The sequence below is a fragment of the Lasiodiplodia theobromae genome (assembly GCF_012971845.1).
Source record: "Lasiodiplodia theobromae strain AM2As chromosome Unknown scaffold_33, whole genome shotgun sequence".
Classification (NCBI taxonomy): domain Eukaryota; kingdom Fungi; phylum Ascomycota; class Dothideomycetes; order Botryosphaeriales; family Botryosphaeriaceae; genus Lasiodiplodia; species Lasiodiplodia theobromae.
This window is the reverse complement of record NW_023336512.1, coordinates 50-24354: the sequence shown is the minus strand read 5'-3', so window position 1 is coordinate 24354 and position 24305 is coordinate 50. Positions and strand designations below refer to the sequence as shown.

The 24305-nt window shown below is 55.2% G+C and overlaps 8 protein-coding genes across 8 annotated transcripts; 3 read left to right on the top strand and 5 right to left on the bottom strand.

Annotated features, from left to right (window-relative positions):
- Positions 1–879: 879 nt before the first annotated feature.
- Positions 880–1554, bottom strand: LTHEOB_9640 (60s ribosomal protein l33; the record flags this gene model as incomplete). The annotated part of the gene is made up of 5 exons (XM_035519250.1): positions 880–977; positions 1105–1205; positions 1308–1403; positions 1463–1472; positions 1530–1554. The coding sequence occupies 5 exons, from the start codon at positions 1552–1554 to the stop codon at positions 880–882; spliced, it is 330 nt and encodes a 109-aa protein (XP_035368529.1).
- A 361-nt stretch (positions 1555–1915) lies between these two features.
- Positions 1916–3691, bottom strand: LTHEOB_9639 (Peptidase M16; the record flags this gene model as incomplete). The annotated part of the gene is made up of 2 exons (XM_035519248.1): positions 1916–3538; positions 3587–3691. 2 exons carry the CDS (start codon positions 3689–3691, stop codon positions 1916–1918), a joined length of 1728 nt encoding a protein of 575 aa, XP_035368528.1.
- Positions 3692–4338: 647 nt separating this feature from the next.
- Positions 4339–6272, bottom strand: LTHEOB_9638 (Fha domain-containing protein; the record flags this gene model as incomplete). The annotated part of the gene is made up of 2 exons (XM_035519247.1): positions 4339–5245; positions 5299–6272. 2 exons carry the CDS (start codon positions 6270–6272, stop codon positions 4339–4341), a joined length of 1881 nt encoding a protein of 626 aa, XP_035368527.1.
- Positions 6273–6932: 660 nt separating this feature from the next.
- On the top strand, positions 6933–8379 carry LTHEOB_9637 (uncharacterized protein; the record flags this gene model as incomplete). The annotated part of the gene is made up of 7 exons (XM_035519246.1): positions 6933–7079; positions 7131–7274; positions 7341–7478; positions 7536–7649; positions 7709–7882; positions 7954–8108; positions 8160–8379. The coding sequence occupies 7 exons, from the start codon at positions 6933–6935 to the stop codon at positions 8377–8379; spliced, it is 1092 nt and encodes a 363-aa protein (XP_035368526.1).
- Positions 8380–10303: 1924 nt separating this feature from the next.
- Positions 10304–11304, top strand: LTHEOB_9636 (Cell division control protein 14; the record flags this gene model as incomplete). The annotated part of the gene is made up of 4 exons (XM_035519245.1): positions 10304–10556; positions 10610–10660; positions 10717–10823; positions 10876–11304. The coding sequence occupies 4 exons, from the start codon at positions 10304–10306 to the stop codon at positions 11302–11304; spliced, it is 840 nt and encodes a 279-aa protein (XP_035368525.1).
- A 2952-nt stretch (positions 11305–14256) lies between these two features.
- On the bottom strand, positions 14257–16202 carry LTHEOB_9635 (FAD binding domain containing protein; the record flags this gene model as incomplete). The annotated part of the gene is made up of 5 exons (XM_035519244.1): positions 14257–14537; positions 14646–14839; positions 14972–15408; positions 15496–15993; positions 16050–16202. The coding sequence occupies 5 exons, from the start codon at positions 16200–16202 to the stop codon at positions 14257–14259; spliced, it is 1563 nt and encodes a 520-aa protein (XP_035368524.1).
- A 1503-nt stretch (positions 16203–17705) lies between these two features.
- On the bottom strand, positions 17706–19879 carry LTHEOB_9634 (Laccase-1; the record flags this gene model as incomplete). Its single annotated transcript, XM_035519243.1, has 7 exons — positions 17706–18056; positions 18125–18619; positions 18674–18957; positions 19010–19320; positions 19592–19647; positions 19698–19752; positions 19803–19879. 7 exons carry the CDS (start codon positions 19877–19879, stop codon positions 17706–17708), a joined length of 1629 nt encoding a protein of 542 aa, XP_035368523.1.
- Positions 19880–22359: 2480 nt separating this feature from the next.
- LTHEOB_9633 (Galactose-binding domain-containing protein) lies at positions 22360–24066 on the top strand (the record flags this gene model as incomplete). Its single annotated transcript, XM_035519242.1, has 3 exons — positions 22360–22618; positions 22668–23977; positions 24034–24066. The coding sequence occupies 3 exons, from the start codon at positions 22360–22362 to the stop codon at positions 24064–24066; spliced, it is 1602 nt and encodes a 533-aa protein (XP_035368522.1).
- Between the last annotated feature and the right edge of the window lie 239 nt (positions 24067–24305).

Here is a 24305-nt window from a genome sequence, read left to right as displayed (position 1 = left end):
TGCTTCACAGTTTGCTGCTTTTTGATGTCCAACTGCAGCCGCATCTGACAGCCGCCCGGATTGGTGAACAGCCACGTTACACCCGTCCCTGTGGTCTCAGAATCATTTCCCGATAGTGAATCCAGGCACGGAATAGAGTGTAAGCACTAAGCTGGCATAATGGGTAAGGTGCCTTCGGGACATTCTTCTTTTGCTGGACTCGACGACGATCAGTATTGAGACCTCGGGATCTCCGTCAAAGCAACCGAACCCTGTGACCCCAACAATTGGGAGATTGCCGAGTGTGCGAGATTACGTCATGGGGTTAGCGCGACGATTTCGCCTGTGGAAACTGGGCGGAGAGTTCAAGGCGGACTGTTGAAGATAGAGGGTCAGAGACCACTTGCTATTTTGAAATACAGCCATCACTGTCAACCTGTCAAATTCAGACTCCGATCCGGGGAGCACGGGACACTGTCGTTCAAGCGCGGCGTTTAGTTCACTCCGGATGACGATTTAGTATTTTTGCTTCCAGCGCGCGCCATCATCCGCGCCACGCGCCAGAACGATGAACTAACCCGCCATTTGTATGAACGGTGTTCACCCCTTTCTCCGATCTTAAGCCCATTCGCCGTCTCCGAAAGCGAGGGACAGAGACAAACGAACGAACCGTTGTCAGACGAACAAAGGGGTATCTTTTTTTGCATCTTCGAAGAAAGTAAATCCCGCAAAGGAAGTTTGCAACAAGAGGCTCTAACCCAGCTCTTATGCTACCAGCAGTACGTTGTTGTCGTTTGTCTTCCTCCTCTGCAACGCCCACCGTTGACCCATGTCCCATCATAAACGATTACTCCCGCCATAATCCCCGCCGATTCTCCACCTGACATCGTCGTGAAGAATTTAGAGGTTGGAGGGGTAGAGCATGACGCGGACGCTGGCGCCGAAGGACTTGGGGGGCAGGTTGGACCTGAACTGCGCGCGGACGGCACCGGAGTTGCCTGTGATTCCCATCTCAGTCAGCACATTGCTTTCCCAACCGCAACCATTGCTCCAAACATCCATCTCCAATGCCCATATTTCCTCCTCGAATCCTTCGAATGCCGCGGGTTCAGGGAAAGTGCGTACCGTGCGGGCGGGTGACGGTGCCCCAGATGGCCCTGATCTTAGAGCCACGGATGTCCTTGTTGGAGCGGTAGACGAAGGCGACCTTCTTGCCACAGTAGAAGCTAGAAAAAAAAAACACCGTCTCAGCAAATTTGTCCTCCTAGAATCATTCCTCACAACCGGTTCTATTCGCTCGGCGCGGGTGGGTGAGGGTATCGACGTACTTGGCCTCCTCGGTGGTCTGGACGCCCTCCAGCTTGAGGATGCTGGTGTTGGGGTTGGTGTTGCGCTTGCCACGGACGTAGCTCACATGCTTGCCCCTGTGGCCGGGTCGTCAGTAACTCGATTTCGTGGGGTGGTGGTCTCGGCCTTCGCGTACTTGACGTAGACTGCAGTTCGACAAAGTCAGCGAGGGCGCGCCGGCGCAGCAGGACGGCAATACTCACGCCTGGAGGGTTGCGAGGAAGACATCTTGAACGGAGTCGCTGCTGGTATTTGCGTCGCGGGTACAGGTCGTGATATGCGCGGTCGGCTCGCCCGTCCAGAGTATAGGCCGATTGTGTGGTGTCGCTTAAGCGCGAGGGTCATCGTTTTTCCGGCTCCTGCGTGGTTCCCCGATCGGGCGATCGCCGCTGGGTCCCGAGCTCACCCCGGATAGAACTCACACTCCGTCCCAATGTTGTAAAGAATTGATTTCTATATTACACGAAAGCCTCCTCTTAGCTCCGAAGTAAGTTGGAGAGCTGGTCCCTTAACGCCATGCCGGTGTTCTAGAAATTTACATCATACATGACGAGCAACCCGCTTAAGCTGCTTTGACCATTTTTACACCTTACCTCCTGCCCAGCTTCCACCTCCCAATCCTCTCCTGGATTTCGTTCCACTCGAAACTCTTCTTCTGAGATGGCGCTTCTCCGTCATAGAGACCCTCCTGCAGCACCACAGTGGGGGCGCCGCTGCCACTGCCGGGGTTCTTAACCATGCCACCAAACACCTCCCCAGCTACCCGACGCAGATCCTGGATCGTGACCTTCTCGATCTTCTCGCACATCTCCATGACACCGACCTTGCGGCCGTGCACCTGCACCTGCCTGCCCAGATCCTCCAGCTCTACCATGCGGCTCTCCAAGTTCATGAGCAGCGACGAGCGAAGCTGGTTCTTGGCGCGCTGGACCTCGCCCGGCTTGAGAGCGTGGAAACCTGTAGGCGCCGAGAGGGAAGCGAGTTCGCGGCACATAACCTCAAGCATGTTGCCGATGCTTCGGGGTTCGCAGGAGGCGCTGATGCCAAAGAGTCCGGAGTCCGTGTAAGAGTGGTTGAATGCCGTGCACGACTCAACCCAACCATACTGGTTCAGCACGTTGGTATAGAGGCGGGAATACATGCCTTTTCCAGGGCCACCGGCGGAAAAAGAGCCACCGCCACCCAGAAGAGTCTGCAGAGTTGCCAGCGCGTAGATGTCGTCGGAGCCGATGCCGGGGGTCTCGAAGGCAAGGTTGATGTGCGAGAGGCGCGGCAGCGCCGGGTTGGGGGGTGGCGGCATGTGAGGTAGTGAGAGGAAGCCGCCCGTGTAATGAGAAGGGCGGGTAAGCTCGGGCTCAGGGAAAGCGAGGGTGGAGTCGGCGTGCTGTGCGGAGTGCTGGGCCGAAGTGGAGAGGTTCTTGAAGAAAGGAATCTTCCCAAACAGCTTGGACGAATCTTGCGAGTTCGTGGCACCATATGCAACATTCGACGGCGTAGAGGTGGCCGCTGATTGGCCCTCTGTGGCAGCGTCGGTGTTGAGCGTTGCATGGCCGCCAACTTGAGAGAGCAACGGCTCCTTGCTCATATCGCCAAAGTACTGCTCAGAGAGCTTGACCGCTTCCTCGTGGTTGACACCAGCGAATGCAACGACCATCCTTTCCGGTCGGAAAAAGGCCCTGCGGTATGCCTCCACCACGTTCCTGTCGATCTCATTTAGTCTCTCCTCGGGGCAAAGCAGCGGGTTGCCCAGTGTGTTGTCCTTGTAGGCCGCCATGTGCACCAGCTCCGGAAGGATAAGCTCCGGTTTGCTCCAGATCTCGCTAATCTCATATGCCGCCGTATCCAGTTGCTGGTCAACCTCCTCTTGCGTGATCAACGGGTCGCGGATGGTCTCAGCAAGCAGGCCAACACAGTCTTCAACTCTGCTGTTGAAAGTAGCCGACTGATACATCAAGCTTTCCCGGCTCGAAGCACACTGAATGTTACCGCCAAGCGATTCCAACATCTCCAGCATTTGATCGGATGTCCTCTTTGTGGTAGACTTGAAAGCTAGCCGATCGATGATGTGCGACACGCCGCGGAGTTCGGGAGTTTCGTAGCGGGAGCCGGCATCGACGTAGACGCCAATTCCAGAGAAATGGCCGGGGAGGGCCTCGGTGGCGACGCGGATGCCATTAGGGAGAGTGGTGATCTGGTCTAGCTCGACAGGGTCCTGCAAATGTCAGTACGTCAAACTTCTAGACGTAGCCTGAGCTCATACCTTCTCTTCTGCCCGGACACTGGCGAACCGCCTGACCGGAAGATGCGCCCGCGGCGCCGCGCGCTGTAGTGCTTGCGATGCTAGCCTTGATCTTGTTCGCAACATGGCGGGAAAGTGTGGATGGTGGAGGTGGATGCAAGCGCGAGCCTGGCGATGGCGATCGGATGGATTTCTTGACGCTCGTCCCGCGGTCTCGGCAATGACGTTAGTCAGCTACCGTTCAGCCCTACCTATGCAATGGAAACGTCCGGTCTTTAGGGTCCATCAATTCATTCTGGGTAATTTTGACTTCTCATTCGGAGAGAAAAATGCGCTAAAGAAGGGAGGCGCGTCTGCAATGCCCTGTATTTCTTCAGCCTCGTCCATACTCATCCAGTTTCACGAGGAACAACTCTGCATGAAGATGTGAACAGGCCGTTCAATCGGCTCATTGTTTATTATTCCTAACCCTAGCAACGACCGCGTGTATACTACTTTTGGCATGTGCAGCTATGCAACTCGCTCTACGAGAACTCAATTGCCCAATGCTCTGAGCGGGTCGTGATGACGGTCAGGACGCCCGGGGTTATTACAAGCCCCCGTATGCGAATGGAAATGAAACTTAGGAAAAGGAAATATAGGATAACCAGAAAGTCCAAAATGCAAACCTTTGCGTATCATGCTGCCACCCGTGATATCAACAACAAAAAAACGCCTCGCTCGCCTTCCCCGCCACAACGATCCAGGTATCAATGAAAAATAATGCAAAGAAATTACGCCGCATCAGGCGATGGACTGTTGCTGACCCTATTTTCAACGCTATCAGTCAGACCATCTTCAGAAGTACCCCGACGGTCTCTGCCGCCAGCACCATCCAAAACGAAAGGGCCGGCGTTGTTCCGCGGGGTCATGGGACATTCTGGGCCGGGGACAGGCGGAGTAGGGCTTAATGCGTACTGATTAGACGGAGCTGGTGCAGCCAGATGTGCGCTCTCTCCAAAAGGTGTTGAGGCCGACGATCCACTAGACCCAGTCACCGTTATGGGAACAGGCTCAACATTGGCTGATGGAGACGTAACTGACTCCGCCAGAGAATCATCGTCAGGAGGTGTATGAAGACCCGTGTCAGATGATTGCTCCTGGTCTGAAGGCGGGCCGATATCCGCAGTAAGAGAGACGCCGGCCATGCCGGCAGCCAGATCCTCCTCTTCAATCCTTGCGTCGCCTATTGAGGCTGCAAGTGCCTCACTGCCGCTGGTCAATCCGCTTTGAATTGAGGCAGTGGCACGTGGCGTACTGGTGCCATCAGTTTCGGTTTCCGCATTCCTTGGGGTGCCGTTGAGGATCGGGTTCGAGGCAGTTGCGAGCTTCTCTTCGAATTTTTCTTCGAGCACCTCATCTAAATCGTCATCCCAGTCTTCGGGTTCGCTGACGTCCGCTTCCAGATCGTTTACCATACGGCAGTTCGGGCACATGAACTGCGGATAGGTCGGGCCGTTGATGATTCTCGCAATGCATTTATAATGCCAGACATGAGAGCAAGGCGCAACGAAGAGGGCCTGGCAGGGACGAATTGACATCAGGCAAATGCTGCAGTCAGTGGAGTGAAGACTGGAAGAGTCCGAGTCTTTGGACTTGGCGCCTTGGGCGAGGTCACGCAAGCGCTTGTGCGTGGATTTGCTGTTGCTGTTAGGCAGATCCAAGCACGGGGCTCGACTTTTCAATGGACTTACTTGAAGTTGTTCAGCGCCTTCTGCCAGTTGCGATTGCACTCAATGCGAATCTTAACACAACGGAAAATCATCTCTTCGCCACCTCTAAAATCAATTCCAAGCTGGACAACATCACCGTCCCCAACCTTGTAGGGTTTGCTCTCCACACCAGGCTGAGACAGCCTGATGTGGTTGAGGAAGGTTCCGGAGCTTGACTTGACATCCTTAATCCACCATTGGCCGTCCTTGCACCAGAATTCGCAGTGCCTGCGGGACACTACTTTTGACTTGAACCCAACAGGAGCGGACGACGGAAGATTGGGAGGGAGGTCGTTCGGGATGTTATCCTTTTCAGAGTAGCGGCCAACACGTATGACGCAATCCTCGCTTGGCAGCGTCCTTGAAATGGGCGGGAATTGCAAACTTGGGCGCGAGGCTCTGGGGTCTTCATGCGGAATAAAACGTATAGATGGTAGTTGCTTATGGGGTGTGGACGCTTCGGTCACCGCATCGGAGCCATGGTGGGAGACGCCCAAGGAGGGAGCGGCTGATTCAGCGCGAGTGCGAGTCATTGATGCGGGCCGTGGCGATGTAGCGGAGGTGGTGGAAGGTTCTGCAGAGGATGCGACACGGGACAGGCCACTTCGACCCACGACGGTGGGTACCCAGCCGCTTGTGGCACCAGGAGTGTCGGCGGCGGCGTTGACGGGGGCGTGGCGGGAGTGTGAGGGCAGGTCGGCGCTCGGGGTAGTGTCGGTGCTGGAGGAGGAGAGCGAAGTGTTCGCGCTCGGGGTCGATCGCGTGCGGACGAGCGAAGGGCGTCGAATGTGGCCGCTGCTTCCCGCGGAAGATCGATCGCTCGAGGAGTGGAGGTGGGTGTAGCTGCGCAGATAGCTGAGCCCACGGAGTCTGCCCGTGCGGGTCGGAGAAGTGGGCGAGGCGGGCGAGGTGGTGGTCGAGAGCGTCGGGGCGGAGGGAGCGGGAGTTGTGAACATGGTCTGGCGCGCAGAGCCGACTGTTGTCGAGCACTCGGGGGTGAAGATGAGGTGCGAGGCTTCGCAGACCTCAAATCTCTCAGCGTCGGCGGCGGAGACGTCGAGACGAGAGCGGAGCGGGCGTGCCAGGATGAGGTGAATGCGCGAGCAGGGATGCCGCTAGGATCACTGCCCCGGGAACCAGCGCGTCAGCAGGCTGGCAACCGGCGAGGCCTGACAACGCAGTCGGGCGCAGATGCGACGATGGGCTCAGCGGCGACCAGAGGTGAGCGAGGCGCAGAACTCCCCGGTTTGGGTGCTTGCCGCTGGAGGAATGCGGGCCAGACGCACCCGGTCGTCTGGGTTGAAGCCGAACGCCGGCCGCGGCCAAGCCGTCGGTCGCTTCTTGCTGCGGCGCCCAATTACACCAAAAATATTTCCATCCACGCCAGCGTCTTCGCTGCGGCCGTATAAAGGGGCTTCCCGCGCTCAGACGCCGTGCAGAGCCGCACGCCTGAAAGCACGGAGGAGAATAGCGGATCGCATATTGGTCACGTGACCTCCGGCCGGGCCTCCCTAGGCGCCGCCATGAACGCCTGGGGAGACGAGCGGAGAACTTAACGCCAACGCCCCCAAACTGCCGTTGCACGCTGGTGATGTCACCGCCACCTCCGCCACTCCATGGACGCTGCCGAGCGCGTCGTTGAGAAGGTGCACACTCTGAGCGACCTCGAGCTCGCCGCGCTGCTGTGCCTGGCCTCTGAGCAGCACGCCATCATCGAAGCTGACGCTTCCCAACTCGATGCCTTGATCCAGGAGCTTCAGCTGGTAAGCTTCCCCCTCAGAGCCTGTGCGGCCCCGCCACTGACGCCGAGACAGATTGCCGGCAGCGTCTTTGGTCTCTCCAGCACTGTCCTGGAGTGCTCCGAGAAGACGACGCTTGACGCATTCGGCAATGGCCTGCTTGTAGAAGACGAAGACGTATCATACTTCTCTTCGCCCCCAAGCATCTCCCGCGAGACGGTACGCCACAATTAACTCCTGACGTTGGCCTTTCCCGCCTTAGTGTGCCAACTCTGATAAAATTAGGACACCTTCTCCACCTTCCGTCCGCCCCATCGCCGGAGCCCCAAGTCCCCACTCGAGCCCAATCGGAAGATTGCAAACGTAGTTATCGCAAGGAACCTTAACCTTTCTCCGCGCCAGGTGCAGACCCAAGCTCTGGAGGTACGCTTTCAAAAATAACATTAAGCATGCTGTGAGTAAGCTGACGTGACTCGGCAGCTGATCCGCGGGAAGCGCATCTTCACCCGTACCGCAGTGCATCCTACACCAAAGCGATTTCTGTTCATCGCTCTTCTAGCGTCTGATCCTGACATAAGTCTAACGCCTCACCTTGTGAGAACTGACGTTGTCTTATCTTCATCTTCTAGAGTGCGTGCTGACTTGTTGACCAGAATAATCAGTTCTTCATCTCTCATTTCCACCAAGATGAAGATGGTTTGCCCAACCTGCAGGAGTACCGAGACCTGGACGAAGATCAAATTTCGTTATCCTCTGTCGTGCGGCCGTCGTCGATGATACTCGGGTCCCCGAAAGCAATAGCGAAGTCACCTCTCTTTTCCCACGATGTAGGCTCCCCGGTCCCACTTTTTCGTTTTCGTTTCCGGCCAGGCAACACTAACAATACGGTCACCTGAAGGATCTCGAATACATTACGAAGCTCGTGGGCGAAGTCCGCCTTAGCTCCGAAGTGTTCGCTTACATGCACAATGTGATTGCGTTCCTGCGTCTGCACCGGGCAGTCAGCGGAGGTATATCAGCACTGGCGACGCGGCACTTTGAATTGTTGGTGCGGTAAGTTCCAGCGGCGCCTGCCCGAGGTGGTCACGAGCTGATACAAGGCAGTGCTCTTGCGCCGCTGCACGGGCTGGATTATGTGCCACCATCTCTCGTTGCCCTTGCAGCGCGAAAGATCTACCCACACCGTATTCTATTGACGGCACCCGAAAACGACCGTAGCATGCAGTGGGGCAGCTCGTTGGAGGCCGTGAGAGAGGTGTTGGACGGCGTGACCGTCGACGATGTGATCGAGGAAGTGCTCCAACAGGTCGAAGTACCATTGTAGTGGGACCTGAGACAAGAACACTGAGACAAGAGCTTGGGGAGATAATGAGGCCAACCACCCCAACAAATACGGTCGGTTGTCAGCAGCGTCCATCATGAGTCGCAATATCAAATACTTATCAGCTGATCGGCGGCGCCCGCCATCCCAGGGTCTCGGCCCTAGCTGCATTCCCACATGCCGTTCGACTGCCGCGAAAAGAGGTTATTTGTGAATTTCTTTCGGTCGCTTTACCGTTTGTGGAAAATTGTGATCATGCACGCGGTGCGTGGTTCAGCTGGACTCACTCGTGACCATTCCCGGAAGGGCATAGATACACATTCCCCGGAGTGGCTGAGGTACCTAGGACCCTTCGCGACCTGGGCTTCCCGTTAGAAAAAACCCAACGCAGTGTCACCGGGAGCGCCACAGGATGCGACGTCACAAGAAGAGGGCTGAAGAGGTCGGCTAAATACGATCGCGCGTGGTGTCCATACCGACAATTTCAGGGCGAACGGTGCTCGTGGATCGGATCGGCTCGTGGTCTCCGGAAGCCTCTCCCTGCGTCATCCACCAACGGTAAGCTCACTACGCTGCCCGGGTTCGCAACACTTGGCACATAGACCCTGAGATGAATCGATGATGGAAATTTTCCGACAGCTGTTCGGGGGTGCGTCATTGCCGACTTTTGCCCTTCCATCTCGCTTGCCGGTGCTAGATCGCCGTCGCGCGCGTGGCATCCCTGATATTTTCCGTGCACAACTCACGCATCGCACCAGCTCGGCGCAATACGACCTGCTCTCGACGAAGCATATCTTTCGCCGCTCCCAATCACAGAGTGAGGCTGGCCTGGTGGCAGGGGGTGTGCTGCAAGGCCTCATCATAGCGGCCAACCAGTCGACGCTAGCGCCCGCACGCGACGGTTGATCTTTGAATCCAGACTCTGCCACTCCGCCGTCAGTCTTCACACCTCCGAGAAGGCGAAGTAGTTACGGGCAGAGCGTGGGTCACGCGGTGGGCGCTGCGAAGATGCAGGAAAAAGCAAGAAGAGCAAAGAGCGGTGGAGCTTGATGCGAGGCTCCCGGGGCGGGCCGTTTGTCTGATCGCATTCCTAGGGCCAGAGTGCTCTGGCCACGGACCGGCATGCCACGATACGTGACGTCAAGCCATAGTTCCCGGCGCGCGCGCTCGCGCCAGAAGGGAACAGCGAAACGGCAACATTCCAGAGCGCGGCTAGAAAACGTGTCGGGTGAGCCGATGAGCGTTGGATGGGCATCGATCTTCCGTGAATCGCGTCAATCCGAGCAATGGCCGTGGTGCGGCCTGACGGGCAGCGCGTGCGTGGATAAGCGAGAACTTTTTTTTTCTCTGGTGTTGAGCGGTCGCGTTTAGGGCTCGCGATGGTTGCGGTCTGCAGGGCGGCAGTGTAGAGGCTCAGAGGGCTGAAGAGGGCTTGTCGCTAGGCAGGTGCGGCTCTGCGGCGGCTGAAACGGAAGGCAAGCGGGCGCAGTCGCAGGCAGCTGGACGGAAGAGCGGGGGCAGCGTAGTTGTTGCGAGCCAGGGCATGCGGCCAGAACGAGCGAGGGCATCGTGTGGTTGGCGGGGCGACTTTGCCGGGCGCTGCCAGCGCAGTCCGCGATGGCGCAGAACCGGGCATGCCGCGCCCAACGTCATTCGCCGGTCACTGATCGCTGCGCCTGCTCTGATCAGTCGCTCAGCCGTTGCTGCCCGCCGCGCGATTGGGCGCGTCGGTGGAGCCGCTGGAGCAACCCCAGGCCGGCGCTAGGGCTCCGTTCCAGGCACCTGGCTGACCTGCATGTCACACTGACTCTCTCCCAGCCAACCCTTAATTCTCGAGCACCGCCAACCCTATTTACATGCGCACAACCGCCTGGACTTGAGTCGTCCCAACGCACTTCACTGCTCACCACCAACCACCACAGTCGCCATGGAGGCCCTACTATCCGTTTCCTTCGACAACATCACCTCCAAGGACAGCTCCAAGGTCCGCAAGGGTCTGCGCCAGATCGAGGGCCTGCTGGCACAAATATGCCTGAGCCAGAGGACCGACCCCGCCGCCGCCGCCAAACACAAGCGCAATGGCTCGAGAGGACCGTCTGAACCCAAGCAACTCAGCGCGCTGCACGGCGATCCCGCTTTCAGAGAGTTCTTCCGCCTGCAAGAAGGGTTCGAGTGGAATGGTGAGTCTCGCCTGTTCCCGCCACCGGGTGACCAGTCGCTAACACCTCCGCAGTCGCATCACGGCTCATCGCATGTCTCGAGAGATTAATGGGTATGGGCGCAAGTAAGTCTACACCCGCTACACCCTGCGCGCATCGTCGTTCTAACAAACGTCACCAGGTGGTCAAAGCGACATTCTCATCCTGTCCGTGCTCGACCTGCTGCAAGGCGCTCTCCTCCTGCACCCTCCTTCGCGCGCATTGTTCGGCCGCGAAATCTACATGAACGTAAGTCTTGCACTCATCATTCTATCGAACCGCGTCTCTAACAGCTCTGCAGCTCCTCCTCGACCTCCTCGACTGTGGTGAATGCCCTTCTATCCAGTCGCGGTCTCTCCTCGTGCTCGTCACCGCACTTCTGGATACTCCATCCAACACGCGGACGTTCGAGTCTATCGACGGTCTCCTTACCGTGACCTCCCTCTTCAAGTCGCGCAGCACCGGAAAGGCCGTCAAGATGCAACTGATGGAGCTGTTCTACTTCTACCTCATGCACGAGACTGCTCCGGCCAGCCCCAAAGTCGGCGTCCAACGCAGCTCAAGCAACGAGCGCAAGCGCGACCGCAGGTTGAGCGATCCCATCCAAGAGACGAGATCGGTCGCGGAGAAGCAGGCGCTTCTCGGCCGATACATCAGCAACGTGGACGATCTCGTGCAGGACCTTCGAGACTGCGCCCCTTTCAGCGCAGGCATCAGCGTTGCTGCTTAATCGGCTCCTCTTACCCGGGTCCTCCCATCCGGGCCCACACACTTACTTCTTCTGAACTCCCACGCGGACACCGTTTATTTGCTTTGTTTTTGATTGTCTTTTATTGCTATTTGATATCTCAGCGAGCGTGGCGTTTGGGATACAAGCACGTTGGGCGTGCACCTGGGACAGGCGTTATTTGTGGGATTACGGCGCATCATTAGCCTCGACTTAATAGTGTCGAGCACTTTGGTTTATTTGTGATACCGGCCTCCGAAAGGATTTATATTCATTGTTTTTCGGTTTGTTACAGAGCGCAGAAGCCTTTTCGAGGCATATTAGTGTGTAAGAATGGTAACTCCTAAACACCTCGACATGGCTTCAACAGAGATGATTGTGAATACTGCTTCTGCCTAGAATAACCGGAAGGGGACTTGTTTCAAGTCGAGTCGAGCAAGCTCTTGTCCCGCCTACTTCAAACAGCCGGGGACATGTTGCTGGGAACATGAAACCAACATGCTCCCGCTGCTTTGTAACAGTTAATGTCTGACCACGGCCATAATGGGTATGCGCTTTGGAATTCACATGCTCGCACTAAGGAGAGAGATGGCACTGTAGTTCTCGCGCAAGTCCGTAAGGCTAGTGTTCAGCTCTCCCCGCGTGTTCTCTCCAACCTGTGGTTGCCTAGATCCCGTCTCAGCCGCGCCAGAGTCAAGGATGTCATCTTTCTTCTCGGTCCGATCGGAAGGAGTCAAGTGATGGGATAGGTCACATTGGGGATGACGAGTCGACCAACTTCAACGGGTCCAATACACGAAGAAGCAAAAATACACCAGCCTCAAGGGCGTCTCGCCGGCGAGTCCGCAAGCGATTTGTCATTATAATGCACTGCCACTTCGAGGCGTATGACTGGGTTGGTGAACCCGAGTACAGGACCGGGTCATACGGACCGGATCGGAGCACTACGGTTCGGATCCTTCCGTCCGCTTGGTGCACGTCCGATTTTCCTTTTTCCTCAGTGCCTCCAACCCGCCCCCAAAAATGGTGTTGCTTCGGTTTGGAGCGAGAGGCGCGTCAATTGGCTGGATTGGCGCCCAAGTCAGGCTCTGGGCCAAAATAATTATTTCTATTTTCTTGTCCATCGGGCTCGCCGCATGATACTGTTTCGGTTTGTTCTCCCGTTCGCTTCCCAACCAACCCTTGCAGAAAAGGGAAAAGGGAGTCGGCACCGCCGTAGGTAGCGCGCATGCAAAGCGCCAGGGCGGATTCTCGCCCCCCCGGGGCAGCTCTTCTGCAAGGCGCCCGACCCTTACCTTTTGCCTTATTACCCCTGCCTTACCGGTCAGGCGCCAGCAGTACAATCGCGCTCGCTAAAACCCGCAGTGCGGTGCTTCGCTGCTACTCGCCCAGCCACATCTACAAACGCACCATACATACTTCGGTAGCGCGGGCGGCGGCGGGAAGTACCTTGCATGCCGAGTGCAGCATAAGCGTTTCACGTAAACGAAGATGCTCGAACCTGCCACAAGTCAGGCGCTTCCCGCGTTGCCGAATACGGGCATGAGATTAGTCAGTGGGCCGGCACGGGACTAGATAGTGTATTGAAATGATGACGAAGGGATATAATCGCGCGAGGGTTGGGCAAGTGTTGCGCTCTTAACTCGGGTTGCGCCGCCCATATCGCCCTTACCACGCAGGGCAGTTGGCGCGAGCGTCCCCGTTCGCTTGCTACGCCCTCAGCCAGCGCGACGTCAGGAACCGGTCCGATTGTCCATGCAGATCTCCAAAGAATGGTGTATGAGGGCGCGGCGTCCAGCCCACACGAGGCGCTCGCCCGTCTCTCCAGTGTCCTTTCAGCATCAAGCGAGGCTGCGGGACTAAGCAAGTCCATGAGTCGCGCGGATCGCGAAGGGGACGATGGATGGGGCGGGCGGCGGCGGTGATTCACAGGGTACACAGCAGTTGAAAAAAAGTGGGCGCATAACACAGCGGCAGCGCGCACTGGCCGTCGAACCCGGTGGTCCGGACTCTGGGAGCGCAAAAGCGCGCGTCTCCCCGGGTGGAGTGGAGTGGGAGGGGTAAGAGGGAGGCCCGACGATAGAGAGTGCGCGCCCGCCGCCTTTGGTGATGCGAGGCCCCCACATGGCTTGCCGGTGGGGCGCTTGTCCACCCACGTTGAGCTGAAGCGCCAGCTGGGACGGAAGAAGGGGTCCATTTCGTTGCCCGCCGCGGATGATTCGGACGGTCCAGGCCCTGCGGTTCCTTTTTTGTTGCGTCGGAGGCGCGCGACGATGAGGTAGGAGGTTGTGCAGACGACGCGATGCAAAACAGGTTTTGTTTACTAACACTTGGACCGTTTGTGCCACGCTTCCCCACATCAGGCCGAGATGTGCAAAACCGGGAGATCATTGAGACGGCTTATGTCGTCACCTATAGGGAAGTCGTATGGTGTTTTTAGCAACTTGCGGTTAGCCCTATGACGTATCCGGCGAGCTTGGCCATCGCGATGTTGCACAACAACGCTGACGCGTCGCATCCGTCCTGCCGAGCCCAGATCCGCTGCCCGTGTCCGGCATGCCGAAGCCCGTCGGCGATCCTCACGCTGCGATCTGGAGATACACCAGATACCTGATCGACCTCATCCGGTCCACCCGTGAAACAGTTCTGATCGCCCTTTAATATTGAATTGATATCAATATTCAATGCATTGATGAAGCCGACGAGAATAGAACGAACGCGTCGGCAGTCACGCCTCACTTCCCGTATTCGTCACCACGTGAGCGAACGGCTATCGCCATAATTAGCCACACCCCACGGCTCCAGACTCGCAACGTCGTCGGCACATTCGGAACTTCCTTGTTTATGCCTGCCAAAGCACAAAGGGCTCGTGCTTAACCTTAAAACATGGGACCCTTTCCCAACGCGGATGACACCTTCCCCAACCCCCAACTAATAAGTTGCCACCCCGCCCTTCTACTTGTCGACGTCAGAGATCTTGAACCCTCCGGGCACCAAGCGCTGAAACACACCATCTGGATCGTACTTCGATGAGGCTGCACGCATCTTGGCCACGTTGTCTGGACCGTAGCTGTTGAGCACGTCCTGCGTCTGCCATGCGTAGTTCAGGTACAACCAGTCGTCCGCCTTACCCACGCTGCGCGAATGCGCAATGACGTCATCGATCAATTGCTTGTTGGCATTGATGAACGTCTCGTCGTTCTCCGCCTCGTCCCATTGCACCAGGGTCAACATGACTGCACAAGGCAGCAGCTTAGGCATCAGTACAAGTCTTTTCGAGAGAGCCCAACGGTTATCTCTGATTGGAAAGGGGAAAGACTCACGGACGAGATTTGATGACGCACGTTCCAGCCCAAGGATGTTACCGCCCTTCTCGACCGAATGCTGAGCGAAGATTTTGGGGATTGGGTGGTACTGGTTCCCGAAGGTCCATGTGCCGGATGTGCCATTGAGCTTCTCGGCAGTGCCTCTGTAGAGCTCGACGACTTTGCTGAGGACTTCCTCGTCATTTTGGAATGTGCAAGTCATCATCAATTGACTAAAAGTGAAGTCAGCACAGCCAAATTACTACAAGGTTCAAGGAGGCAGATATGCGCCTTGTCTGCAATGTTGAAAAATGATTGGTGATTGGGACTGTGTTGGGGTGTGAGTTGTCATGAAAGAGACTCACCGCCATCCGGTTTCAAGTGGTACCTCAGCTACGAGATCAGACATGTTGGTGATACGAGAAGTGTCAAAAATCTTCCCGGGAATTGCATTGAATTCGTCGTAAGCCGGCGGTTGCACCACGGGCTCAGTGTAGACATGGGAGTTAAAGATTCCTATGTCTCCGGTTTCTTCGGAGTTGAACGAGACAAACATGATGGTAGACGCATTGGGGTCTTTCTCAACATTGTCGGTGAAGTGAGTGAAGGCCTTCACGTGCTGTGGCATGGTACTGCTGGGGTATTGGAGAAGGCCGCCCCACAAGAGACCATTGTTGTCGAAGGTTTCCATGTCTATCCTCGTCACGATGCCGAAGTTGTTGCCACCGCCCTTTAAAACCTGAAAGAGATCTGAGTTCTCCTGGCTGTTTGCATTGACAATATCTCCGTTGGCGAGGACGACCTGTGCCGAGGAATCAGTCTAGCCGCTTGTCTTATTTTTTTAAGAGCAAAAAAAGGACAAAGGGCGGGATTGGTGGCATGTGCGTACCTCGAAATTGGCGACGCTGTCACATACGAACCCCTTCCGAGCGTTGAAGAAAGAGACACCGCCTCCAGTGACGAGCCCACCAACACCCGGTACATTGCATCGACCTCCAGGCGAAGACACATTCAGCGCGTCAAGGGTCGCATACACTGACTCCCACCTGGCGCCCGGTAAAATTGCCGCGGTGGAGTTCTCTGCGTGGTATGTGGTCGAATTCATGTAGCTCAAATCAATAGTAACGCCATCATCGATGTTTGCAGCTCCAGCCCAGGTCATATGGCCGCCGCTGCGCACGGCGAACCGGCATTCATGGTCCTCTTTGCTTGCAGTGACGAGAGTTGCAACAATTTTCGAGACCTCTTCAGTGTTGAGCGGCTGAACCAGGCACCATGGGGTCAGATGCTCCAGGCTGGACCAGTACGAATCAATGCTTGCTTGATACGCCTCTTCACCGGAATATTCGACCCTGGAACCGAATCCGGCTGCTTCGAGTGCACCGCACTTTTGCCTGCTTCAGCTCAAATTTGACGTTGACATTGGAGTTGTTTCAAACATACGCAATATGTGGAAGCGGGGTATGTAGACGAGCCGTTGGGGGCCGTGTATGTTCGGTCCGGGATAAAATGCTGGCCGGCGCGAACACAGAGTGTTTCGGCCAAGAAGACAAAAAGCGTCAACGTCACTTGCATTTTTTCAATCAACCTGGGCATTGAAAATTGCAGCTGTGCTGACCAGCAAACGGAAATCGAGTCAATATAGATTCCGAACGATTACAAGAAGGATCAGACAGTAAAGTGGGTCGGAGATGCGGAGGATTCGCGCTAGGTAACTTCCCCAGTTTTCGTTGTACGACGATAAGCTGCAGGACTCCGCCACCTTGGCGCATATGTGGAAAGGTTTCGATTTATCATTATATATTGAGACTTATAGCTGCTGATTCCGTGAAAGACACTTGGAATTTTGCATATTTCGTCATTGTAGTGAAATGAGAACAGTAGAAGTCGAAATGGGTGGGATATTGTCACGGTTACTCTCCATTCAAAGAGGCAAAACGGAGGCTGACATGAGGCTCACCGGGAATCCTCCGTCGAGCCCTATTATATTTACCGAGCTGGAGCGACTTATCGGTACTTGTAAATACGCGTACAAAAATTCCAGGACCCGGAAGCTTGGCAGAGAGAACAAGCGGACCAACCAATTGCAGTCCTCACAAAAAGTTTCTTACAATCCTTGCTTTTCCCGTTTTCCCCGCACCACTTTCCGCTTCTGACACTCAAATTGAGGGAGTGGATAATCCTGACAGAGCCAATCCTGTCAGCGTAGTGCTGCCTCTTCCGGGAAAAAGACCGGCCAAGTGTTTTCAAGTGATCATTCCTCCCAATGTCAAATCACTAACAAATTTCAATAGAGTGAGAGGTGTAACTCAGCCCAAGTTGGCCCTCAATCTCGGGGAATCATTATGTGCGGATGATCATACTTTAAACTCCACATGCTTTTGACATATCATGTTCATTGCCGGATGTATTTGCCGTGTTTTATGCTTTTTCTCAACACCAAGGATTGCAGAGGGGTGCTGCAGCCGATGGCTAGCGCGAAGAATAGCAGGGCTCTAGAACATCACGTAAATATGCGCCGACTCTACCTTAGAAAAATAAACATATGTGGGTAATTGAAGCTATCGTCCGGACGTGTATGTAGAATTTTAAACGTTCGGACGATAGCTTCAACTACCCATGATATGAGTAAAAAAACAAATCCACGCTAGCCATCGGCTGCGAGAGGGGACTGTATGTATTGTTTTATCTCACCACAATAACGTCACTCGTTCATAATCCTTTGTGGCATCATTTCAAGCAATTGGTGTATTTAAACAGGTAGTTTTACTGCTGTGTCATGAGAATCAGCAGTGTTCAATTCAATTCACTTGCACTGTTCTTAACAGCTTTAATTACCATACAATTAGCGACGAGCAACCTCGAAAGTTAAACGCCTGCCTTCCGTATTCATAGTATGTAAAATTACAAAGATATACAAATAAACGTAGATGCAAAGTAACGCTCCAATCTAACGAGAGTTAAAAAGTGGACGAGCCGTGCAACAGAAGGAGATAGACAACAGTAGCAATGAAAAAAATACGACACACTCCTCTCTTTCGGAACCCCCACAACCAAACCCAACTCCAATTCTCACAGCGCACACACCACCACTCCTAATCAAACCCCACTATCAATCTGATCCACCACATTCCGCGACGTCCACGCATCCCACCCCCGACACACCCGCTGCATCTCGGCCTCGCCCGCCGCGCCGACGGCCGCGCCTATCTCGGGCTGGCGCTCGACCAGGCTCGCGAACATGCCGGCGGACAGGTGCCACGCGATGTGGCAGTGCAGCGGCCACACGCCCGGGTTGTCCAGCGCGTACTGGATGACCAAGTGCCCGTGCGGCGGCAGCTGGTAGACGTCGCGGCGCGCCGGGTTGGAGGGCCGCACGATGGTGTGGCCGTCCCACGGACCGGTACCGGTGGACAGGATCTGCGCGTTGTGGCCGTGGAGATGCATGGGCTGGAGGAGGTGGTGTTAGTATGGGTGTATACGACGGGTGTTTGTGGGTTTGTGGGGGGATGGCTTACGTGGGATATGGTCGAGTTGTTGTGCATGATGACGCGCACCGCCGTACCGTTGTTGCCGGCGTCGTAGACGTTCCAGTCCGGCTCGAGATTCTGCGGCGTCGCGCGGTTCTCAGCGGCGAGCTCGAGGACGGGCTGGTTGTAGTCGCCGTGGAAGCCGATGTCGTTGACCGTCCACACGGGGTGGCCGGTGCTGTTGACCAGGAAGCTGTACTCGAAGTTGAGTGTGGTGGAAGGGTTGGGGTCTGCAGGGATGGGGTAGGCGGGGACTGTCTGCTCTATGGGGTCGTTCGAGCAGGTCGAGTTTTCGGCCAGTGATGGGGGGCTTGTGCTGTTGGGCTTGCTGTCGGTGTTTGCGTCGTCGTAGTAGATGGCGGCGAGGGCCGTGGGTTGGTTCGACCAGTTGCAAGCCTCGGATTGGGCTATGCTGCTGCGCATCCAGTAGGCGCCGTTTATGTCGCCGTTTGCGGTGACGAGGATATCAGCTCTTTGAGCGGCCTATGAAAAATATTGGTAAATGAAGAATGGTGGTGCAGGCGGCTTGAGACATACCGCGAGGGTTACCACGTTGGTCTGGTAAGGTTCAATGGCTACGAAGTCATTGGCGATGACGGTCATCTCATGGTCATCGATGCTGAAGTGTTGGACAGATGCAGATCCGCTGTTGATGAGCCGCAGACGGTGCGTTTTTCCTTTAGTGAATTTGAACTTGGAGAGGCCAGCATTTGAAACGCAAGTGGTGTTATCAGTGACCAAAGTGCAATCGTAGTCCATCTTGCCGTTGATCATGTTGTTATCTGCAAGTGGGTGCCAACGACTGGGGTCCGTGCCGACGACTGTGGAGGCGTTAATTTACAGAAATCCTGGATATGGAATATGCAGACTTACCGCCTTCAATGAGTGTCAAGTAGTCCTCGTGATACCATTCACTCAACATAACAGGCCCGAGGTCGATGTCGTAGTCGGCCGAGCTTGGGCCGTAGACAACGATGGGACCGACGAGACCACCTGCCGACTGACCAGAATAGTGGGAATGATACCATCCTGTCCCGTAAACGTCGGCTCTGAATTTATAGGTGAAGGTGTCGTTGGGTGCGATCGGACAGCTTGATACAGATGGAGTACCATCCATATGAGGAGTGCCATTCTGCCTGATGCCGTGCATGTGGACTTGCGTGCCTTCTTCAGGACCACTGATCCTGTTGTGTACAGTGACTAAAAATTGTTAGCAGTTGCCTGGATCAATTGCGCCTATGCAAAACTAGCCTTCGATCATGTCCCCCCAATTGGCTTCAATAAGTGGCCCGGGATATTGCCCATTCACGAGTAGGACATCCTTCTTGTAGCCGTCTGGTTGCAAAGGGTGACGCTCAATCGTCCAGTCATACCTGACCGTCACTCCGGTATCTGGAGCTCTAAAAGTCATATAAGCTGGCGCGTCCTTCATTCCAGAAATGTAACGGTGCTTACTCTGTATACGGGTTTGCATTTGTAGTCGTCATGCCATCCCACGGGGGTCCGCAGCCCTGTTAGATCGTGTAAGCACTCGTGTGATGACATTCCCGGAAGGCCTTACTCTATCCAAGAACTTTGGAAGCTTTGGAGCTTCAAGTGTACCATACTTTGACAAGCTACTCGAATTAGTCAAATGCCCACAAAGACCGGGCTCAATGGCACTCACCCATTGGTTTCCTCCTGACACAACGCAGCAGCGAAAGCAACCACGCCAGTCAAGATCTTTTCAACGATCGAGGACATTCTGAAATTGACGAAGGAAATCCAAGCGAGGGTAAGTCTCTAAGGACAAAAGAAATCAACGGTGCAAAGTTGGGTGAACGAAGATGAGGTACACCGAGAAGTGACGGAAGAAGGTTATATATACTGGATTCCAGGCATCCGTGTTGGCTCCTCAAAGATGCCAATTCCCGAAAATAAGCATCATCCGTGGGTTGGGGTGGCTTATACGGTGTACTGCAGGCCGTGGTGGCTCATTCGCCCCCGAGTTCTTGGCTCGGTATCGGATCATAAGGAAGGCTCGGATGTTGGACCAGAGCCTTGCCCTATGTATCCTGATAAGATAGTCAATCCTGCCGTGATCGCCAGCAGGAAAGATCAATATTTACTCAACAGGGGGCTGATGTTGCTTAAAGGAGTGTAGATTAGCAAAAAAGGAAATGGTTAACCAGTGATAAAACGGACGCTAAACTGTTTTGTGATGGTATTTTTCGGGTATGTTTGGATGGTCCGCGCAGCCACAATCCGGAATGTGGCCAAATATGGGCCGTTCTGGGGCCGGTTTGATATTCCCGCAGTTGTGAGGAGGCTTTGATTGTGCGGCATTTGTGCTGAATGCAAACGCTAGAATATATTCTGGCTGTGCTGGCTGACTGCATGTATATGGCGGCTGTGATTCTTAGCGTTGTGTAACAACAACTTCCACATAGCTCCTGAATCTGGTACCGCTGCATGTTAGTCATTATCTTGGCTCCTGTAAATCTACCCCGCAGTTGACTCAAACGTTTGAAATAGGCTTTTCAGAGTTACCTGGATGCCTTGAGAGTGAAAGTATCTAGGCAAAGTATGCTGTACGCTGTGCATATCCAAAAATCAGGAAGTAAATGAGGAGATTGCGGAACTGGCAGTATGTATGATGCTATAATTATCTCTCGAGTGCAAGGCCTGGCCAGCCTGGTTGACATAATGAATGAATTTAGCTGGTCTTGTTTTAGAGGGTGACACTATGAGCGGTAGGGCTGACGGCGGATCGTTGGTTTCGTGCGACACCAAAATGTGGCGTATGTCGGCTGTGAAACGTACATACAAGTTCCGGCTTCAGCGAACGCGTCATTGATACGCGTCGACAATAATTCATAAGCATGTGAGGTCATGATGCGGGATAAAGCTAAGAATACGCTCTGAGGGGAATAAGCATACAAGCCTTCCACACCCGAGGAAGCCGTCGCACCCGAGAGGCGCTATACTCGAGGAAGAAAGTCCGAAAAATTGTCTTGCTGCAAGTGGTCCAATATACTTTTCTGACGAACACGATGAGGATGATAAAGGGGTCGAAGACCCTACTCTACCACACAAGATGTTCCTCCAGCACCTATTGCTCAGTAGCTTTCAAGATTTCGAGAAGACTTGTTGGTAGGGGGTCTGAGGACTAAAGCTCAGTCTACAGTTTCTAAAAGTCGGATCTGGATTGGGCGCATGAGGATATGGTTAAGGGGAAATTCGTTCGCCTCGTTTGAAAAGTATAGCCATTCATTGACTTGCACTTAGGGAGCCTTGGTTGAATGACAAAACCGAAAACAAGAGGCGATAATCCACGAACCAGAATTTCCGTAGGGGCGAACACAGCACCAAAGCAATTGCAATAATTAATGGTCAGCTTGACTGAGGTATTTTCTGCTGCATGGCTCCGAAACTCTTCGGCCGAAGTCGACGCGTTAGTACTTAGTCTTCTTCCCGCTTGTCCGGAGGATGAAGTCGTTGCCGGAAGCGGGAAGCAAGACTCCGAATAGCCTGGAGAAAGGGTGTCCCCCCCCACGGGGTCAAATGCTTGTTTGCTACCCTTGGATTGCATATTTCGCCAAATGGGTGCTAGGGCAATATAGGGGTTATGCGGGGCAGGAAGAGTTGACCAGGGGAGCTCGGTGGATCGCGCATTTGTCGCTCGAGACCAGCCCGAGCGCCGGGTGGCCCACTGACAGGGCATGGCAAAATAGTGGCACAACATAACACTCAATAGATTCCAAAAGCGTCGCGTCCACCGGTCCGAGGACTCCACCCACCGGACCGAACCGGCCGTGGCCAGGCATGGTCACCAGATATAGTAAGGCGAATCTGCAGGTACTATGTGCGTTGCGTCTCCGCCAAGACTGCAAGTGCCGGGCAAGGGATGGAACAGGACAATTTACGTGTAGATCTTCGGCTGCTCTCCACGTTGCTTCCACCTGACGGGGGTGTAGTGTTTCAAAAGGCCTCCAATCGGTGCGATTGACCCTGGACTCTTGTGTAACTGTTTTTGCATGTGGCAGGTCGCTAAGGTCGAAATCTTCCGTTCAATTTCAGACCATGTGTTTACTCGTCTTGGCGTGGAGATGGACGCGTACGTCTACTGAGCGGTCGTCTTTTGCCAGCGCGGGTCTGATGAGCCTCCACAAATATTAAAATAACAGCGTCCCACTTGCATTATTTTCTTGAATCAGTGTCGTCGTTTGTTTACACTGTTCACAATGTTGGCGGGCCTGTCGGTTGGTCTTCTCGTTTCCCTTTGCAGCCAGAGCGCCCTGGCTGCATTTGGTGTCACAGACAATGGCGACAGCTACACCATCGATGCAGGATCGGCAAACCCCCTGATATTTACGGTTGACAGTTCCAGCTGCGACATCACGTCAATTTTATATCGCAGCCAGGAGTACCAGTATTCAGCCACAGGCTCTCACATCGGATCCGGTCTCGGCTCGGCAGATGTCAGTGTGGAGACTCTTGACGGTAACCAGCTCACTTCATCTTTACTTCATTCTCGCTAAATATAAAGCAGATGTGATCAAGGTTACGTGCACCACGGACACGCTCATTCACTACTATGTAGCCAAGTCAGGGGACAGCGTCATCTACATGGCGACATACACGAGCGCCGAGCCATCAATCGGAGAGCTGCGCTACATCGCGCGGCTTGATTCGTCGGTGCTGCCGTCGGAGTACCCCTTTGGCGATGTTTCGACGACGGCGGGCAGCTCCGAGACGGTCGAAGGGTCGGATGTGTTTGTGGTCGACGGCGAGACGCGCAGCAAGTTCTACTCGAGCGAGCGCTTCATCGACGACGACGTCCACTGCGTGTACGGCGACGACGTGCACGCGTGCATGCTGATGCCGCAGTACGAGACGTCGTCGGGCGGGCCCTTCTTCCGCGACATCAACACCAACAACGGCGGCGACATGACGGCGCTCTACTGGTACATGAACAGCGGCCACGTGCAGACCGAGTCGTACCGCATGGGGCTGCACGGGCCGTACGCCATGTACTGGTCGCGGTCGGGCATCCCGACGCTCGCCAACGTCGACTTCTCGTTCATGGCGGACCTGGACCTCGAGGGCTACGTGGGCGAGAGCGGGCGCGGCACGGTGACGGGCACGGCGTCGGGCGTCGACGGCAGCGCGCACCAGATCGTGCTGCACTGGTACAACGACGACGCCCAGTACTGGACCTACGCTTCCTCCTCGGGCGCCTTCACCTCGCCCGCCATGAAGCCCGGCACCTACACCATGGTCCTGTACCAGACGGAGCTCAAGGTGGCCGAGGCGAGCGTCACCGTCACGGCCGGGTCCAGCGCCAGCGCAAACATCGCCAGCGAGTGGGACGCCCACGATGACAGCACCCTCTTCCAGATCGGCACGTGGGACGGCAAGCCCGACGGCTTTCTCAACGCCGCGAACCAGCTGCGCATGCACCCCAGCGACTCGCGCATGAGCGACTGGGGCCCCGTCACCTACACCGTCGGCTCGTCCAGCGACAGCAGCGTGCCCATGGCCCTGTTCAAGGGCGTCAACGACCCGCTGACCATCACCCTCGCCCTCGACGATGCCGACACCAGCGGCGAGGCCACCCTCCGCGTCGGCACCACCCTGTCCTTCGCCGGTGGCCGGCCCTCGATCACTGTGAACGACCACTCCGACTCCGCCGCCGCCCCGACCAAGATCGACTCTCGCGGCGTCACTCGCGGTGCGTACCGTGGCTACGGCGAGATCTACGACTTCACCATCCCCGATGGCACGCTGTCCACCAGCAACACTATCACCATCTCTGTCATTTCAGGAAGCAGTGGTGATGGCTATCTGACGCCCAACTACGTGAGTCATCATCGTTCTTTAGAAGTATTGGAATTGAGATACTAATATCTGAATAGATCCTTGACAGCATCCACCTCTTTAAGAATTGATTGCTGGTATGGATGTCGTTGATTTGAACGCGTGAGAATACGACACAGGTTGGGGCCGCAGAGTGTACATTCGTTCGCTTGTAGCATGCAAACCACAGTAGTTTTCAGCAAATGCAGGGAAATGCTGTGTGAATCACAACTCGTGCGCCAAATGGGCTTTCTAAAGAAAAGAAGTTAAAGCGTCCATCCAGCAAACAGAATGGCCGGGAGAGAAAAAGAATGAACGACTCGACAAAATG